This window comes from Colletotrichum gloeosporioides (assembly GCF_011800055.1).
Source record: "Colletotrichum gloeosporioides strain Lc1 chromosome Unknown consensus_67, whole genome shotgun sequence".
Lineage (NCBI taxonomy): Eukaryota > Fungi > Ascomycota > Sordariomycetes > Glomerellales > Glomerellaceae > Colletotrichum > Colletotrichum gloeosporioides.
The window spans coordinates 688,762-708,483 of NW_025544712.1; the positions used below are offsets into that span (position 1 = coordinate 688,762).

Below are 19,722 nucleotides of genomic sequence, written 5' to 3' on the forward strand. Positions count from 1 at the left end.
ACTAAATTTTAAATAATAGTTTACTTATATTAGTAAGATTAATAACTATATACTATTTAATATAAAAGACTTATAATAGTATAAGCTACTTAAGCTTAAGTAGTAGATTAATCTTAACTTTATACTACTACTAAAAAAGACCTTAAATACTATTAAGTACTATATAAAGCCTCTTAGTTACTTTAATATTAGAGAGATACTAGTTATAAAAAGGTACTATATTAATAATAGTAACTTAGATATCTATAATAATATTAATAACCCTATTAAAGAGGATAGTAATAATACTACTTTAAGTATTAATTCAGTTAGTAACTTTAGAATTAATAATAATATTATTAATACTAATAAGCTTAAGTTACTACTATTACTAACGCTAGCCTTATTAGCTATATTAGTACTAGTAGTAATATACTAAGTACCTTATTTCGCTCTATAAGAGGGTCTAATATACTTCTATATTAATAGTACTATAGAGGGTAACCCTCTAATAACACCTCTATTAATATAAGTAATAAAGAAATAGAAATATATTATTAATAATATAGAAAGTAATAATATAGTTATCTTCTATAATTTATTAATACTTATATAAGATATATAGATATTATATATATAGCTAAATAGCTCTACTTAAGAGTAATATAATAATACTACTTTTATTACTATATAATATAGTTAAGGCTGAAAATTATATCACGAAAAGTTATTAATTTAGTGGGCTAATACTGAAAAATGCTACTTTTAGTGATATGGGTAGAAACCCCCTTTTTTGCGTAGAAACCCTGTTTTTTCGCCCCCTACGTGAGTAGGGGGTCTAGCGGTAGCCTGCCAGACGCTTTGACCCCCAGGTACGCGGGATGTACGTATCGGCGCTCTCGCTGACCACATTGGGCAATGTCAACCGCCCTAGGTCCAAAAGGGAAGGTCGATAACCACCCAGAAAATTGGGGAATGATAGATGAATCCTGTCAATACAACGGCCAAACAACAGCGTTGGCAGCCACAGTACATGAAGAAAGCTCCCATCAATGCGATTGCCCTATTGCAGGGCGGTTTCTTCAATACCACAGACGTCCTATCACCATTTATTAAGAATTCCTTCCATCTTCTGCTGTGTTGCCACACCTGGTCGTCTCTTGCAGCACTACTACAATGCCTTTGCTGGCCATATGCTACGTTCTCGTCGCAGCCGCCACGGCTAGCGCACTTGGTTTGTATCCCGGCTCCGGCCCCGGCGACCAGAAAATACTGGGTGGGGCCCGACCGCCGGTGCCAGCGGAAGAACAGCCCGCATCGTTCACTTTACGAAAACAACACAAAGAACTTTGTGATGCAGGGTCACAATATTGGACCGGTGCTGTTAATGTAACCGATCATAAATCTATTTTCTTCTGTGAGGAGAAACCCTCCAGCACGACAAGAGACTGGTATCACCATGGATCCGAATTAATGATATTGCGTAGGGTACTTCGAGAGTCGGCATGACCCTGAAAATGCCCCCTTGGTACTTTGGATGAGCGGGTACGTCATCGAAATCTTCCAGAAAGCGAAGGCTCACACCCCCTAGCGGCCCAGGAGCAACGGGAGAACTAGGGCTTTTCAAAGGTATCGGCCCGTGTGTCGTCAACGAGGATGGAAATTCTACAAAAACTCTGGAATACTCGTGGATTGACTACGCCAATGTTGTTGTCGTCGAGTAAGTCACCAGCTTTCCCGCGCCTAGATGCCCACTGACAAAGCTACTTCTCATTTAGCCAACCGGCTGGAGTTGGCTTCTCACACATTACCAACCGCAGTCATATTCCAGTGAGCCTCGAGGAGGGTGCCCGCGATATTCACAAGTTTCTCAGAGCCTTCACCAACGATGTATTCCCTGAACACAGTGGGCGACCGCTGCACATTGCTGGCGAATCTATGGGAGGTCACTATGTCACCGGCTACACGCATCACATCATGCGCTCAGAAAGAGAGATGGGCGACTCTGGAAAAAGTCGTGCGGCATACGAGCCGCTGAATATCGAATCTGCTATCATAGTAGACGGCTATGTGGATAACACCCGACAGACTGTAGGTTACTACGACTTTTTCTGTTCTGACTGGCGCCGAGACGGCCGCAAGGCGCCGCTCATGAACAGCACGGCGTGTGACTTCATGGAAGCTGCAGTGCCTCACTGCGAAATTCTCGGACAACACTGCCGTGAGACATATGATAAGGAGGTTTGCCTCGCGGCCGCTTTGTCTTGTGACGAGACTGTGGGGGCGCCCTATGCTGCGGATGTCAGACCTGGAGGTTGGAACCCGTACGACAGTAAGTTAGGTTTCATTTAATGCTTAGGGTGCTCAATAGTGGCCACATCATTTTACATCTATTATTTCAGATGCAGACTGTTGGAAAAGTAAATGACTTCTGTTCCCAGGTCGTCTGAAATGCCAAAAGCCCCCGCTATGCTCAGATTTCGACAAAGACGCAACCTTTGAGTTCTTCAACCAGCCCTGGGTACAGGACATGCTAGGGTTCCCGAACACATCGTTCGAGCTTATCGACTTTGACACTAATGGCAGGTGGACTGAAGCAAAGAATGTGTTCCTTCCCGTTACCAGGGAAATGACATGGCTGCTTGACAACACCGACATCCGGATCCTTTTCATCAACGGCAACAATGACATTATTATGTGAGCCACATCCTTCAACTCTTCCTACCAGATCTTTCGCGGCTGGCGCTCATAATTCTCTTGAACAGTAATACGCCGGGTCAGATTCGCATGCTGGATGAGCAGCCTTGGAAAGGACAGGCCTCATTTCGCGCAGAGAGCTATAGCGATTGGCATTATCAACGAGGGAATTTGGTATCCTCTACCAAAAATGTAGATGCATCAAAAGGTGGAACATTCAAAGGCAGTGATCGGCTTTCTCTGTACACGGTAGATGAGGCAGGCCACTTTGCGCCGTTTAATCAGCCAGAGGCTGTGGGCGCAGTGGTGCGGAGATGGCTTCAGATTTAGGTGAGACAGAAGGGGTCTTAATCATTGATCACTTTTTCTCGTCGCAGAAAGTCTCGAACCAGGGGCAACTCTACAAAACAGGGAACGAGTGCTTTGCTTTAGTCTATTTGGTTCTTTCACGTAATGCTCAGGTTTCAAAGGCCTTTTCAACGCACGTGAAATGCAGTTCACTCAGGGAAACAGGTAAGGCAAGATTATTTGAATGGCTACCTATGGAAACCCACAAGCACAACGGCACGACTGAACATGATCACTGAGTTCCAAGTTGAGGCTTTCTACGAGGCAGACCAGTCAAATATCCTTCAGCAAATATCAGCCACGCATCCTAACGTTGTTCCCACTCCCGCCACCCCAGCAATCTGCAGAATACTCTGCACAACGTACCCGACACCCTCACCAGCCACTCCACCTGCCGCAACAGCATAAAGAAATCTCTCATGCGTTCTTGGGGAGTATCGCTTCCACAGATACGCGGTGACAACTCCGATCGTAACCGTCAAAGTCACTGAAGACCCTGGGATGGTCATCGCCAGACCCACGAGCGACATGTTCGGAACCCAAACTTGATAAGAGCTGAGGCGTTTGTGACCGACAAGGTATCTCTTTAGGGCAACACTCCCCATTCCTAGGAGTGTCATCAATACAGAAAATATCCAGCTGGACTGAGATATGGGAAATGTGTCCATGAAGATTGCCTGAGTGACGACGCGCCAGGATGTAACCGCTGGAAGAGTGAATTGACAGGTCGTTGCCTCGGCATCGAGAATGCACGGGAATGCTTTTGCAAATAAGAGGAAGATTGCTGGCGAAAGAAATACAGCGACGAAAGTGCCAATCATTTGTGCATGCCACTGAGGCCGTGCCGGAGTGCCGAGTAAGAAGCCAGTGCGGAAATCTTGACACAACTCACCAGCCTGTTGAGCAGCCGCCGAGCTAATGACACATCCTGCGAGGTTGATCCGAGCTACTGATTCATAGCCTCGATGCTGAATCTCGTGACGAAGGATGCCACCTGTGATGAATTGAGAGCCCTTCGCGACGGTTGTGATGGGTGTTGTTCCCGAGGCACCATAAACCTGGATGACTACAAACGACCACATGAAGCCGAGGCCAAGATTGAGTAGGTTCAGTGCTGGCGGGATACCGAAGACGTATTTGAGAGCCACAAGAGCAAAGATGACGGAGACGAGTGTCACTGATGACCACTCCCACCATCGCACTTGATATTCGGGAGCGACAGGATCTGCAATTTCCCCGGCAATTTGCCCTCTCTTCAGAATCATATCTGAACCTGCACTTGCGTCTCTTCGCCGGGTGATCCTGGCTTGAACATTAAAGATACCGTACCTCGCCATCCGTGCAAAGTTCTTTGCCTCGAGGAGAATTGTCGTGATCGAGACACCAAGCATCATGAATGTCGCGGGCCAAAGCATCCAGTAGCGTGGGGAGGGCGTTGTGCGGAACTGAGTCGGAATGAAAGCGTTATACGTGAGAAGCTCGGGATAGTCAGGTGTATAGGGTATGCCAACAGCAGCGCCTTTGTGAACAATTATCGGGCCTACTACTCCCCAGGCAAGAACCGTTCCTAGGAGATATGACAGTGCCGCGTTTAAGTCAATAAGGGCACCGATCCCGATCATGGAGGGTGACCACGACCACGAGAACCAGCCCCAACTGATGGCAGAGATCACAGACCGTCCTCCCCATGTGAAAATCCACCATAAGGGATTCCAGGTGTAAAGGATGCCGGGAGCGTATGATGTAGCCACAGACCAAATCAGAGAGGAGATAAACGAGATACTGATGGCCTTGACGTGCTGTCGTGCCTGTCCCGTGCTGCCTTCGATTGAATGTAGGGTCTGAATCGTGATCGCAGACGCCGTTCCAAGCGGGAAGTAGAGGCTGAGTTGACGTGCAAGGCGGAGGATGAATAGATTCCGCAGCGGCACCGTAAATCCAAGGCCCCAGAATCCTGCAACAAGGGCGAAGCAAATCAATCTTCCAAAGTCCGACTGAGGGGTCGCTCCCAGGAGATGTAGTTGGTACATGGCAGGCACACCGCTCATGAACATAAAGCCGATGCCGATGCATCCCAGGGCGGCTGCTTGAATGATGTTGTTCTCATGAGGCCCGAAATCACCGCTCAAGAAGGGAACCTAGGTCATGGGTAAAGCTTCGTTAGCTCGAAATTACGTGGCTGGTCATATGGGTGAAAGCTAATCGTACCTTCGACTTTTCCAGAGCTTTGCAAATAGCATAGCCGAATATTGACGCGAATAGGGTGGCATCAGCGCCAAACCCAGTCATCAGGCCTGCGACCCCGAACATTGTTATTAGTGCATCTTCTTTGAGGGTGGAATTTCCATGCTGGCCACGAACCAAGATAGAGATTTGAGCAGTTGATAACTGAGCCCAGGAATACGCCTGTGGTGACGGCACGCACCGTCAAGATTCTTCTTCCATCGTAGGACTTCACTCCTGGAAGAGGTGTGAACTGATCCTGCTCCTCTGTGACGCCTTCAATAACGCTCTCGGCCTTCTCAACATTGGTCTCTTTCCTTCGCTTTTCATCACCCTTCAATTCAGTCTCGTCGGGCTGGCTATTCAATCCTACCCCTGAGTTGGCACGTATGTTGGGGCTTTGAGAGTTGTTGGCCATTATAGCGCATATGTCAGTCAAAAGTTCGCAACCTGAAAGGTGGGCTATCTAAAAGGTTTGAGAGCAAGCCGTGCCAGCTTTCAAGAAAACAAATCTTGCAGATTTGGGTATTTTATGACAATGTTTTTCAAAAGATCTACAATCACATCTGTGCAATGAGAACCTTTGCAACAGGGCTGTTGTTATCGACCAGTGTCCCATATCATTATCTTACAACCGTCATTATGAGCTGCTGAGGCCATTTCAACCCCGCGATAAGCTCTGCATTGCAGGAACAGCTGCACTGTGGTTCATGATTTCCCGTTGGAGTCAACAACAACGCTAAGTACTCGCATCATGCACGTCTGGAAATGATCTTGTGGCTATCAATGCATCTGCATGGGCGATTTGCCGATAATAAGATAAGCTATGTGCTTTACAGGTTTCTGATAGCCAGTTCGAATGTGCGCGAAGAAGATCTAACCGAGTTTAGGATACCGATGTCCATGGCAGCAGATAACAGCTTTGGGTGATCAGTTGGCTTACACGGTGTTCTTCGCCGTGCGTTCCCGTTGACCCGATTGGGTTAGATCACCAACTCGAACACGCGTTGTCACATCCATGTAAGGTTATTCGCGGCCCAAGTAACGGTATTCGTTTCCGCGTTTTTGCCATTTTATCTATCGCGTATCGGAGGACATGGATTCAACCCGGATGTTTGCCTCGAACTATGCCTCTTAGTGTCGAGGTTGTCGATATTGGTCTTTGCCGGTGTCCCATGTTTTGCAACTCAATTCCGCACGCCATGTACTGCAAGGATATCCACTGAAAGTGGGGATTGCAAACAAGGGTGCAGGGTGGTTCCGGGGAGGCAAGGACACAATGTAGACTAAGTTGTTTCCCCGCATTCACAGTCTTCCTATTTTGGCGGTGCAAGGTTCGCGGCTGGACTCTTATCGCTGTTGAGATAGCTGCGTTCGTTTATAGCTCATCGTGATCTTTGGATTCGCCCACAGCTACATCTCTGAGCAATTTGCGATCTAGTCTCGTCGCGTGAATGTGTATGAAGACTCCGGCCATCTGCCACGTTCCTGGACCATCCCTCGCCCAGCTTGGCACCCTTCCGTCAACATGTACGATCCCGCACCGGCTAGACCCAAGAAAACAGACATTACCCGAACGAAGACGGGTTGTCTCCAGTGCCGACGTAAGCGAAGAAAGGTGAGTTGGGGTGCGATGACGAGATTGGTGTGATGCAAAGCTGATTGAAAAGCAGTGTGATGAACAGAGACCGGCTTGCCGGCGTTGTTCTGCAACATCAAGTTCGTGCGAGTATGAGTTTGGCGCCTTCGAATTCAAAGACGCAACGCAGTGGGCTGCCAACAAGGTCCGTCGCCTGAAGATGGCTGGAAGTGCTGCTTCAACCAAAGATCAAGCTGTCAGAAAGCTGGCAACCCGAGACTGCAAGCGGCAAAATCTTGCCCATCCAGCTGGTTTCGCAGTCAATCAGCTTGACACAGCGGATGCGATACGGCAGCAGCCAAGCACTGCTCCACTGCCGCCTACCCCACCAGTCCTTGAATCTGATGACCGCAACACATCATTGGTGTCCGGTGTCCGACAGGAAGACATCAACTCAGCCGCCAATTACGACATTCATGAATGGCGTAAAGACGACTCAATGGATCATTTGTCACCCGAGTTTTTCCTCGACGCAGAACAGCTTCTGACATCGTCAATGACCGACTTCATACCTGTGTCTCCAATGTTATCAGGGGATACCCAATGCCTTCCGTGGGACTTATTGATGCCGTCATTGTTGCCCTCTCCAACTTCACCCACATGCCACCGTGGAGGGGATTCCTGTTCTGCGACGACGATCTCATCACCGGACAATCCTACACCAGCGGGTGAAATCTTTCGGGCTTCAGAGACCTCCGCCCATGAGGATCAATCACCTGTCTGCTCAGCAAATCGTACCTCGCGGCGTGGATTACTTCCAGCTTCTTGGACCGTCCTTAAGAATCAACTAGAATCTCCGTCTACACAGAAACCGATTCCAGTCTCTGTTGAAGATAGGCCATACCTAGCCCACTTAAGATTGAACGTGATCAATAATCTGCCCGTCCGCCTCGACAGCCTGTGGAAGATGATACTCTACAACGCTCCCCTCCGATATGCAGCTATGGCTTTGGCGGCCGCCAGCCTCGCAAACCTCCGTGGGCATCACTCATCTGACCATAACCGATGGGTACCAGCACCGATTCATTCGTCTAGAGCACTTAACTACGTGGTCAGATGTGCCGATATTCTTGAAAATCATCCAGACATGCCGTGGGAGGCTCATTTAACCGTCCTGATTCTAGCTACACTATACGAATTAGAGACTGGGACGATTGTTGATCTCAGGCGGGCTCTCGCGGTGCTCGACGGTGGCATCCGAAATCATCGCACTCAGGTCCTGTCGCTTGCTGCCGGCAAAGACCTGGGCCGCATTTGGGCACATCTCAAATACCTTGAATTGGCCTGTCGTGGGCCTCAACATCCTCTGGGAATCGAATCAGCCAGCGAATCTCTCCTTGTGGAACTTGTACCAAGTTTGGTACATCCACCACAAAGGATACAGGTCATTGGATGCCAGGCGTCAAGGATCAGTCAGCGGCTGCTCTTCTCGAAATGTTTCTATGAAAGGGGGGATACAGCCGCGGAGACATTGAGTAAAGTGACGCAGTGGTGGGAAATCTTGAAGGGTACCTCATTCGGAGAACCTTCAGACGAACACACGGAGCCCGATACTGTGCTCCCAGATGAGGAGCTGTTCAAGGAGCTCAGAAATCTCCAGTCTACCCTGGCTACATGCGAAGCTCCAGAAGGGATATTGTCTGCTCTTTTACCCGACTCGGAAGCATTTTGTGCCAGACCTCATGCACCTCTCCGCCTTCCGACTCATCAAATAGCCATGACGTGGGCTGACTATGCATTCGCCCAGTTACTTTGTACCGAGAGCAACGTCCAGAGACTTACACAAGAGTTGGGAATTTCTGTGGAAGACGAGGCGGATGCATTCGATTGCGCTCCAATGAGAAGCAACCCATGGCTGAATCTGTTGCTTCGAATCACCGACGAACTCGACCCAGTTGAGTGTCAAAAGAGAAATACGTATAGAATTGGGATCTTCTCGATGCTGGTTCAAGTTTCCATCCTCGGAGCCGGTAGGGGTGGGTTTGAGGCGCTACAGCAGTTCATCCAGAGGTCGATGGCTGTCGGCGTGCTTTACGAGGGTCCATTCACGCCGTTGCACTCCGCCAGATCTTGCAACCGGGCGATACTCAGGTACATGGCTGCCAAACCTGGCCGCGCAATATTTGCAGCCTCCTTTACATATTCCGCCTGGGAAGCTCGCGAAGTTCTTTTCTCCAAGGGCGGTGGGCAGCATGTGCTTTTGTGTGGCAGAGAGGCTGATGGTCGGTACCTGAACGATCTCATTCCTGTAGATGCATAATTCGAGCTCTGATTTGTATTCTGAAATGTCATCGTATCTCATTAAAGTTGAAACTGAGGCTGTCTTTCCACATGAAAGTTCTTCCAAGTAAGGTATTGTACAATGTTTTGGCAGCGCAGGTGAAAGATGGTTTTTTCAAGACGCCCAGCGGCAATGGCGTCTCAAATAATGAAGACAATTGGTCACGACAATAACAACGGAGACGACAGAAATGATGAATGCGATTTACAGTGCAGTCACAGCCGAAGGATACAACGCTATGAAGTTGGCAGAACTGAAAACAGCTCAATACTGGAAAGATAACATGGGTTGGTGGTAGAGCTGTTCACCAATATTTATATCCGTGTTTGTCTGCAGCATTCCCACCCTCACTTCGCATCTACGGAGATACAAGTATATAACCTGTGCCTCCATTAATATTGATCAGAGTGCCAAACGGTCTGGAAGCTTCTTGCAAATAGTTCAAAATGCGTTGGGCCTCGGCAAGGGGTGCCAGCTTTGGCATGGTCCGGTCAGCCAGCGATGTGTTATTGGTGAGTTGGTTGTGTATCGTGGGGTAAAGTGCGATCTTGGTAACAGTCCCATCAACAAACTCGGTATGGGCAATGAGACCATCGTCCCATTCGATTGGCAACGAGGCCCCGCGAAAGTGAAGCCCAAGGCTGTAAGTAAAAGAGCCGAGGCTGTAGAAAATGGGGCGACCCTGATATATCTCAATGCCCCTGAGATGATGCGGTCCATGTACGAGCACCACACTCGCTCCAGCCTCAATTGCAGACCGACTGACGTTGGTGATATACGATGCGGGTACCGTCGATGCAGGAGGGAGAGGAATGATTGAATCGTATGCGCCCGAGTCGCTCTCATGGGCGTGGAGTGAGAATACGGTGGCGTCCGAAGTGGCCTTTGCGTCCCGAATCGAAGAAATAATCCCGTTGAAGTCATCTTCGTTGGTGTTCCAATCGAGCTTGGGAGTTGTCTCGTTGGAGTCTGCACGCCGCCAAGAAGACCAGAACATGGGGCTTTGACCGGTGTACAGAGTCACTTCTGCGACATCGTCCGTCAAATCCGATTGTCCTTGGGCACGTGCGACACGAAGAATGTTGTCAAAGGTCTCGCCATCAACAACTGTGGTCAGCGATGTGCGAAGAGCACTGACACCAGGTCGCGGGGCAAGGTTGTCCGAGGGGTCCCCGGCGCCAGCGACCGACTCGGGGGTGTGGGTCCCGGCGGCACAGATGAGAGAAAGCCGCGTATTACCGCGCTGTACGAAAGAGGCATCGCGAGCTTCCGCCAGACTAGCTCCAGATCCAGCGGATGTAATTTTGGCGGCTTCTAAGTTGTTTCTGGTTTCATGATAACCGTCGAATCCATAGTCCCAGACGTGGTTGTTCGCCTGAGAGGCTAAGTTGAAGCCAAGGTCTGCAAGGAGGAGCGCCTGACTGGGATCATAGGTTGGCCCGCCACCAACGTTTCCGTAGTCATTGTCGCCTCCGTTCTCCGAAGAAGGATATCCAGTGAAATCTGCGTCACGGAAAAGTTGGCCCTCCATATTGAAGAAGGCAAAATCCGCCGATCGTGTGATGTCCCACAATGCTTGTGTTCGGGAATCATTTGTGGTGACAATGTCTCCGAGAAGGTCTCCGGTAGCCACTAAACTCCATGTATTATTGTTGACCGAAGCTGCCGAGGCTACCGGGGATGCTAGCTGAGCTGAATGTAAGATAATCGTGACAGTAGCAAGACGTATGAAACCATCTTGCAGGGGTCTCAAAATGGCCATCTTTGTCGGCTGTGCAGAATTTCAAAAGAATATTGATACGGAATGACTGAGTAATTGAAAATCAAATTTCCTTTCATGGGGACTAGGTACTCTATGTATATTTACGTCGCTTGGCTTCCTCGTGAAGCTAAACCCAGCCCCATCGCTAGACGAGACCGCGTTCTTGCTGCCCGAATTAGGAAATGGGTTCAAAGCGTCTCCACAACCGATGACGAGCCGTCATTTAACAACCCTTGTCGCGCTATGAGTGCCGGAATGCTCCTGAAGAATAACGATGATGTGTGGATTTGCGTGCAGTCTCAGAGGCGTATATATTCCTCTGGCTGTCCATGATATTCTATAACTATTCATCATGTTCTAGATTCGTCACATCCGGACATCTCAGTCTCTTTGTTGAACCACTTCGCTTCTCTCCCGTCGACCTCGCCCTTCTCACCAATTGTCAAGCAATGAGAAGCATATTCTTGGCCGTGGCCTTTGCCAATCAGGCAATCGCGGCTACATTCCCATACATCAACATTGCCCTTACTCCAGATTTGGCTCCTGATAATGGAACGAAGAGTCTGAGTGGTCAACTCACCACGGACATCTCTTTCAAAGCCAACGAGACAGTGGTTGCCCTTCCACTCACTATTGCCGCCCAGCCGTCTGCGCAGTACGATTCGGAGTCTTTGACTGCAACTGATGGTGCTGGAAACCTTCCTCTGGTCATCACCGAGGGCACCGGGTCTTCTGGCCTGGCAAGTCGGTTTTGGATCGCTACCAGAGACGTTGTCCCCCCTGTCGCAATCTCCTTCACCGCACATCCCCGTGAAGTCAACGAGACGACGAAAATGGGTCCTCTTTTCGACATCAGAGAAAATGCAGGTGGCATTCTTGGATCAATATGGGCTTTGGTCCCGGCCCCCGATGACACCTCCACTGAATTTCAAATTACCTTATCCTGGGACCTGTCAACCTCCCCTTCCGGGACTAGAGGAGTCTGGACTTGGGGCGAAGGGCCTCAGCCTGTCACTATCAACGGAACCACAGACGATCTCCTGAGTACCTTTTTCGCTGTGGGACCCATCCTCTCAAGCTCCTCTGCATCAGAAGCTAGCCAGTTCAACATGTACTGGCTTGAGCAGCCACCTTTCAACGTAACCTATCTCGCATCATTCATCAAAGAATTCTACGATTACTCGGCAACGTTCTGGCAAGATGATGGAACCAAGCCTTACAAGGTCTTCATCCGATACAATGAGAACGTTGGAACAGGAGGCACAGCCCTTCACAACTCCTTCACGTTCGGGTGGCACGATCGGAACAAAACCACCACCAATGACACTGAGCTACTCCTCGCTCATGAGATCACCCACAACTGGCCTTACATCTACAACGGCAATCTTTCCGACCAAACCCGATATGCGGAGGGCACTGCCGAATTTTACTCACTTCGCAACTTGTGGCGCACAGGGCTGCTCAGCACGTTGGAGTACGTGACAGCAATGAACACCAAAGCGATTGCCTACTACCAAAACCCGTCAATCAACTTGACCGACAAAGAGGCGGTGGATCAGTCTTGGACTGTATCAACGGCACAAACTGTTCCCTATGGCCGCGGTCTCATCTACTTGGCCAACGTTGACGCTGAGGTGCGCGCTCGCTGGAATAATACTCGGAGTCTGGACGACGTAGTTGTCGAGTTGATGAACCTCTGTCGAGCTGATGACTCCTCCTGTAAAACAGACGCCTACTTTGATCTTCTCACCAAGTATGCTGGTTCGTCAGCCGTTGATGAATACAAAGTTGTGGCATCGGGCGGCCCGGTAATTCGTCCAACGGAGGGAAGCCTCGGTCCTTGCTTCGAAGTGGTCCAGTCTTATACTAATGCTACAGTATGGACATGGCAGTTGAGAGATGGGTTTGATATTGACGACGATAAGTGCCGATTGTAGTATTTTGGTTCCTATAAGTAGTCAATCGGTATAGTGCTTCGCGGAGACCTATCATATGGCTTTCCCATTGGAGTCAGCAATATATCATTACAAGCCAGTCATTAGCAATCTATTAGGTTCCCATACATTCGCGTGACAATCGATGCCCTCCTCACTATGGTCCTTAAGGATGTTCATACGTCATGTATTGAGTCTAACTGACATTTTTTCGCTCATGCCCTTGATTCCCCAAAGCATGATCTCGCTTCTTTCAGACTTTCGCTTCAAGCCTTTTAAGTGCCACGCCCATCCTCAAGATAGCGACTACAGTGGCGTCAACATCTTTGGTAAACACCAGCCGAAAAAAGCCTGCTTTGGTACTGCCCGCGAACTGAGGTGCGGATCAGCCACTTGACTCATTCCAATAATTCTACTCTGTATCTTACCTTTCCTGGATTTACGCCAACTCCTGAATTCACAAGATGTTTCCACAACTGCAACTCGGGGTCATCTGCTCCCTCAAATTGGTTGATCCACCTTCGAAGGTCAATGTAGATGAACAACCCCGCAGTTGCAGACTGAAATGGAATCTGGTGTTGAAGGAGAGCTTCTGATACGTTCTCATAAGCCTGTGCAAGCCGGCTTTGGTATGTGCGTACATAGTTCTCAAGAGCCGATTCATCTTGAAGCAGGCGAGACGCAAAGTTATCGGAAAACGAAGCCGGCCAGGTGAACCAACTAGGATGTGCCAACATTCATTAATATGCATGATTCAGGAACCAATCTTGAGAATTCGTTGGGGGAAACTCACGAGATCCTAGCCAATGCCTCTCGCAATGTTCCATTTCTAGAAACAACGAATCCCAGTCTGAGACCGCCCATACCAAAATCCTTGCTCAAGCCCCAGAGGCTGTGTACATGGTTGTCTGATCTCTGATCCGTGGCGCCCAGAACTGAGGTAAAAGGCTCCCGTTCGCTTCCGAAATGCGACAGGCCATATATCTCATCCACCACTAGCTGCAAGCCCCGTTGACGGCATGTTTCGACCAACGCGCGGAGGGTTTGCTTGGAGTAGCAACGGCCTTGTGGGTTTTGGGGATTGCAGAGAAAGACACCACGTACCCGACTGCCGTGAATGCCGTCCGCAGCCATGGCAATGGCTTCGGCAAACTCTTCAGCAGAACCAGGACCAAAAGTATCTTCGAGGTGGTCTGTGGCAACTGTGACTACCTTAATCCCAGTCCGTACTGCCAAGTCGAAGTCTAGCATGAAGAACGTCGGAACTGGGATCAATATTGTGTCACCGGGGTCCGCAAGAACCCACGCGAGCATGTCAATCGCTGAACTCACGCCATTGATTGCGAAAATATTGGTGTCATCAATGGGACATTTCGGGTTAAAGAATTTGTTGTACACGTTGGCAACACCGTGCCGAACGTCTTTTGAACCATGAAGGGGGCCGTAGTTCAGCAGGAAATGAGCATCCATACCGCGGATCGCTTCGTCGGCGTATTCCTTCGTCCAGTCGTGCATAAGGTTGTTCACAGATCCAGAAAGATCAATGAACCCATCTGGTCTCTTTTGTGCGTCGTACTGCGGGAGTTTCTTCACTTCCCAGAAGTAATCTGCCCTTTCGCCTAGGGTGAAGCTTTTGATGGCACGTTGGGATAATACGTCGGAGATCGGAGCCATTGTTGCTTGACGAATAGAATATGGTGTAACAACATCGTCAAGATTTCCCACGACTATTCTAGGATTGATTACAACGTGAGCATTCGATTCAGATGAGTGATGATGCTGACCAATCAGCATGAAGTACCCGCGATTGAATTACTAGATCGAGTCAACGGCTGCGCTCCCGCATGAACGATAGCTTATCGTGGTGCTGTGGGGGACCATTCTCGATAATCACTTACCCCCACGCCTTTTGTGACCGAGAACACCATTTTTGACGACAGGCTATCCTGTGGACTCCAGGCTTCTGACTGACATTGTTGTTTTGTTACCAACTACTCAAACCCTCACCGAAACGGTCCGTTCTCAAGCTATGGCCTGCGCTCACTGTTCGGAGTTTTTGCTTGGCGTATCCGAACAGGCAAGCCATAAGCAAACGGCATGTTTGCCCTTTGATGAAGATGAATGGCATATCGTTTCGTCTCCTCAACTCGAATCCGCGCAGCGTTCAAAGCCTAAGCATAGCGATTTGTCATGCATCTTCGCCGACCAGCTTATCCCAGGCCGCGGCGACCCCATCTATCAAGCAGCCGTAGGAATATCGACCAAGTCAGGCATCATCACCTATGTTGGCAAACAAGCCGACATTGACGATGAGCTTGCGGCTGCCCCCAGAACCCACGTCGTCTGTCTCATGCCCGGTCTTTGGGATTGCCACATACACTACTGCGGCGTTGGCAAAGTTGATTATCCCGAGATAATCCTCAATCATCCCGCCACCGCTGGCGCAGCTATCGCCCGCGGATTCCACGATACTCTCATGTCCGGCGTCACTAGCGTGAAGGAGCTCTCCGGTTACGGCCTCGAAGCGTACGCTGCGGTCCAAGCTGGTTACATCATGGGGCCAACTGTTTATGGCGCCGGTGCTGCCCTTGGCATGACTGGCGGAGGCTGCGATGCTGTCACTCTACCTCTCGACACGGTGTGGTCACGGCAAGGTACGGATAATGCCGGTCAACGACTTTGGTCTGGTCAATCCATTTTCGCGTTGGCAGATGGTGTTGAAGAGTGCCGAAAGGCTGTCCGCCAGCAGATTCGTCGTGGGGCAACTGTCATTAAGGTGCTCGCCACCGGCAGCGTGATGAGTGTCAACGAGGACCCCAGCTTTAGGTCCTACTCTGACGAAGAGCTTCGGGTTATTGTGGATGAGGCTGCAATGCAAGGGAGAACCGTTGCTGCCCATGCCCATGGCAAGGAAGGCATCATTGCTGCGGTGAAGGCTGGAGTTCGGACTATCGAACACGGAAGCTACATTGACGAGGAAGTTGCTCAGTTGATGGTCAAGCACGGTGTGACTCTGGTAGCTACCGCCTACATCACTCATGCCGGTCTCAAGAAACTTGATCGCATGCCGCCTGAGACAGCAGCGAAGCTGAAGCATATTGCCAGCATAGCTCACAAGGCCTACTGTACAGCGGTCAATATGGGGGTGAAGATCGCTCTCGGAACCGGTATCTGCTCCAGTGACCCTGGGGACCTTCTATCCCCTGGGCACAGTTGTGAAGAAGTCTACCTGGCAACAAAAGCCGGCTTGACTCCGCTGCAAGCCATCGAAGCTGCCACTATTAATGCTGCGGAGACACTAGGGGCTTTTACACCAAAGAAGGGACTTGTGAAAGTAGGATTGGATGCTGATCTCATTGCTTTGGATGATGATCCACTGGAGAATATGAAGCTTTTCGTAGACCGTGACAATATTAGATACGTTTGGAAAGGGGGCAAGCTGGTCAAGTCACCTGGGAAGATATTTTGGCCACCTGGCATTAATTAGCTACGAGACCATAGATGCCTACGAAAATGTGACTTATTATACGTCATTCATATTCAGACATCATATTTATGATTCTCTCTATTCGGTAGCACTTCAACGGCGCCTCTCATTGGGTAGGCGGGGAGCCTGTGGTCTTTGTGTCAGCCGCAGGTAGAAATAGGTAGCCATGATTCTGAATGAGTATTGACCTGTCGACAGGCGGCCCCTTCGTGCCATGTCTCATCTGTCTGCAGCAAAGATCGGGGAAAGGCTCCGAATGAAGATTGGCATCCTACGGTACATGCATAGTTAATAGTAAGACGATCCAGTCGCCAGACAGCAGATTGAACGCGTTGTCTCGTACTTCAGAGCACAGACTAGGATGCCATCCTTAGAATGCTCCACGAGCCAAAGATCTCTTCACCCGGCCAACCAGTCCGTCCAGCGACACCTGACTAAGAATTTGCGAGAATAATAAAGCCTAATGGCCCAGCCGGGCCCGATCAGTGGGGCCAATTGTTGCGGAGGGATGCCGAAGTGTCGGCGGAGTACCCAATATGTTTGGCACAAGGCTTCCGGCCCTCCGGCAGTGACGGGAGTATCTAGACACGCAAGCCAAGTATCGATACAATGGAATTGTCGAGACGGTGAAAGCAGGTTAGAGATGCACATGCTAAAGGATATCATGAAACCCTTCACCTCGAATGTCTGGGGGTGGTGTCTCCCCCGCAACTGGATGTTCTGGGCTGAGAAGGATCGGGCGAGACGCTCGCCGCAAATCGTGACAGCCTGGGTTGAACCCTGACATCTTGGTCTAGACCACTACAAAGGCGGGGTACAGAGGCACCGGAAGAGACCGAGGGTTGTGGAGGCTTGTCAGATTTGAACTCAGGGACTTGGACAAAGCTTCATCCATCCATCTTTTCGGGCTTTTACCTATTCTAATTCTAATTCGTGAAATTTGATGAGTGACATCATATCGACATACTCCCTTGCTCTATGCGGCAATGTTGTATTTGACGATGAAGCTCGTAAACATCGCGTTGAGGCGCAATACGTAAATATTACACGGGGCAGCTGCGTGAAGAGGCCATCTCAATATGAGTTCAAATAACAGTCTCACCCAATTGCCGACGGAATGAACTAAATCAGGAATACACTATCCCAAGTATCGCGACATTTGGGTCGTAAAGAAGGGGTCCAAGGGAAAGCTTGGTGTAAGGTTTCGAACCTACGAAATGGTTCTGTGAATTCTCTTGAAGATGAGGGGCAGCCACATGTCGATCACGAGAAGAGGTCTGATAAAGAGCTGTTGTCCCGCAATGCGACACCCCAATTTACTTACCTACTCTTGCGAGTTACGGGCGCGCAGGTCATCAGGAATAAAGGTGTATTATAGGAGTAACTATTCAGAAGGGTGGTCCGTATCATAGGCTAATATCTATATGTATAGCTTATATAATATTATACGTTATATAATAAGTGGTGAGGCTATAGTTCAGATTAAGGGTATTATAATATACCCCCTTAGATATTATAAATAGCTAAAAAACCTATTCCTTACTACTATATACCTAAAACCTATCTAAATTTATTATATAAAATATATAAAAATAACTTTTAAAGTAATAAAGTAAATAGATAAATAAAATTAGTATTTATAGTTATATTTATAGAATATAAGAGTACTTAATAGGGTTATTTAGTTATTAAAGTAAGTTATAAATATACTTAGAATTAATAAAATTTCCTAATATAGTTAATATAAGCTATTAAGTATAAGTAGTAGAGGTAAATAAAACTTTTTATACTCTCTTATAATTAAATTTTTCTTCTTTAGATTACTTATAGTTTATAAAAGTAAGTTTTTAAAAATCCTAAATTACTTACTATAATACTTATATATTATTAAAATAATTATTAGATTACTTAATATAATTATTAGAACCCTTACTAACTATTTAATAGATAAAATTTATAATACCTATTTCTAAGAAGAAAGCTACTACTTATATATATAAGGTATATAAATATAAGAAAGCTATTATTAATATTACTATTATTACTACTAATAGCTTCCCCCTTATTTCTAATAATAATAATAATAATAAGGAGCTTACTACGCTTTCTAGTTTTTTTATACCTCTTCCCCCCTATCCCCCCTATTCTACTATTAAAGAAGTTGAGGATAAAGGTAAGTATAATACCTTATATATATATTATCTAGAGTATCTTAGTTATTAGAAGTATTATATTAATTATTTAGAAATAGTTCCCTAAGGACCTCTCTATTATAAGGTCTTTTATAAGGAGTACTTTAGGTCTACTTTTATAAATAAGACCTAAAGTTATTATTATAACTTTATATCTACTCCTATTAATACCTCTAATATAAAGTACTATAAGAAGAATTAGTATATTTTATATACTTCTACTTCTTATAGTTATCTTTATATCCTTTTAGTACTTATTATAATACTTTTTACTTACTACTTCTAAGAGGTTATAGAGTTTAACTTTATAAACTAAGCTATAAGTATAATACCTTTTTAGAAGTATTTCTTAATTTTAAAGGCGTTTTTTATATTTTAGAAGTATTTTTTAATCTTTTACTAACTTTAAATATAGGATCTTAATTACTAGAGAGCTAATATTTAGTATACCTTTACCCTTACTTAGAATAGTATTACTAAAACCCCTATTCTTATTATACCTACCTTTATACCTCTAGCTACCCCTACTTCTATACTTACTCCTCCTCTAGCTCTTATTATATCTATTATACTTACTACCCCTCTTATTATACTTATTACCTCTAGTATTATACTTACTATCTTCTCTCTACTTAATAGTAAATAGGAAGTCCCCCTTAGCTTTATTATAGTTAATAGACTTCTTATAGCTATTTTAGCTTAATATTAATAAAGCTAGTTAGATATATTTATTATTATTTCTTATACTTATTAAGGCTAAGTTTTATTATTAAGTTTAGGGGGTTTTTATATATATTTAAGGCTTTAGCTTAAGATAATATTTACTTTTAGGCTTTTTAGACTTATTTTTAAGCTCTTATAAGCTAAATTAAGCTTCTTAGCTATAAGGCTAAATATAGACTTTCTAGCTATTATATTGCTTTATTTCTTATTATTCCTACTTTATATCCCTTATAATAAGTATATATATATCTACTAGGTTTAGTAGTATATAAAAATATTTAAACTTACTTCTAAAAAGGTTTTTTATAAAACTATTAGTAAGTATTAAGTCTATAAGTATATAAGCTATATTAAAACTACCTTTTTAGAACTCTTATTATAACTATATATTCTAGATATCTATATAGTAGAGATATATTATAATATATTCTTTATTACTAATTATAAATTAGATTAT

The 19,722-nt window shown here is 46.6% G+C and overlaps 6 protein-coding genes and 1 pseudogene across 7 annotated transcripts; 4 read left to right on the forward strand and 3 right to left on the reverse strand.

Moving 5' to 3' along the window:
• The first annotated feature begins 1,155 nt into the window (after window positions 1–1,155).
• GCG54_00005592 lies at window positions 1,156–3,006 on the forward strand (annotated as a pseudogene). The gene is made up of 5 exons: window positions 1,156–1,396; window positions 1,467–1,524; window positions 1,571–1,699; window positions 1,758–2,311; window positions 2,421–3,006. Coding segments are annotated over exons 1-5 (1,568 nt in total).
• A 302-nt stretch (window positions 3,007–3,308) lies between these two features.
• Window positions 3,309–5,665, reverse strand: GCG54_00005593 (putative metal-nicotianamine transporter YSL7; the record flags this gene model as incomplete). The annotated part of the gene is made up of 3 exons (XM_045405613.1): window positions 3,309–5,162; window positions 5,233–5,318; window positions 5,386–5,665. 3 exons carry the CDS (start codon window positions 5,663–5,665, stop codon window positions 3,309–3,311), a joined length of 2,220 nt encoding a protein of 739 aa, XP_045260594.1.
• A 1,110-nt stretch (window positions 5,666–6,775) lies between these two features.
• Window positions 6,776–9,146, forward strand: GCG54_00005594 (uncharacterized protein; the record flags this gene model as incomplete). Its single annotated transcript, XM_045405614.1, has 2 exons — window positions 6,776–6,865; window positions 6,921–9,146. 2 exons carry the CDS (start codon window positions 6,776–6,778, stop codon window positions 9,144–9,146), a joined length of 2,316 nt encoding a protein of 771 aa, XP_045260595.1.
• Window positions 9,147–9,525: 379 nt separating this feature from the next.
• GCG54_00005595 (uncharacterized protein) lies at window positions 9,526–10,929 on the reverse strand (the record flags this gene model as incomplete). Its single annotated transcript, XM_045405615.1, has 1 exon — window positions 9,526–10,929. One exon carries the CDS (start codon window positions 10,927–10,929, stop codon window positions 9,526–9,528), a length of 1,404 nt encoding a protein of 467 aa, XP_045260596.1.
• A 449-nt stretch (window positions 10,930–11,378) lies between these two features.
• Window positions 11,379–12,866, forward strand: GCG54_00005596 (uncharacterized protein; the record flags this gene model as incomplete). Its single annotated transcript, XM_045405616.1, has 1 exon — window positions 11,379–12,866. One exon carries the CDS (start codon window positions 11,379–11,381, stop codon window positions 12,864–12,866), a length of 1,488 nt encoding a protein of 495 aa, XP_045260597.1.
• A 250-nt stretch (window positions 12,867–13,116) lies between these two features.
• Window positions 13,117–14,537, reverse strand: GCG54_00005597 (putative aminotransferase tcpI; the record flags this gene model as incomplete). The annotated part of the gene is made up of 3 exons (XM_045405617.1): window positions 13,117–13,236; window positions 13,292–13,583; window positions 13,657–14,537. 3 exons carry the CDS (start codon window positions 14,535–14,537, stop codon window positions 13,117–13,119), a joined length of 1,293 nt encoding a protein of 430 aa, XP_045260598.1.
• Window positions 14,538–14,892: 355 nt separating this feature from the next.
• GCG54_00005598 (uncharacterized protein) lies at window positions 14,893–16,350 on the forward strand (the record flags this gene model as incomplete). Its single annotated transcript, XM_045405618.1, has 1 exon — window positions 14,893–16,350. One exon carries the CDS (start codon window positions 14,893–14,895, stop codon window positions 16,348–16,350), a length of 1,458 nt encoding a protein of 485 aa, XP_045260599.1.
• Window positions 16,351–19,722: the final 3,372 nt, after the last annotated feature.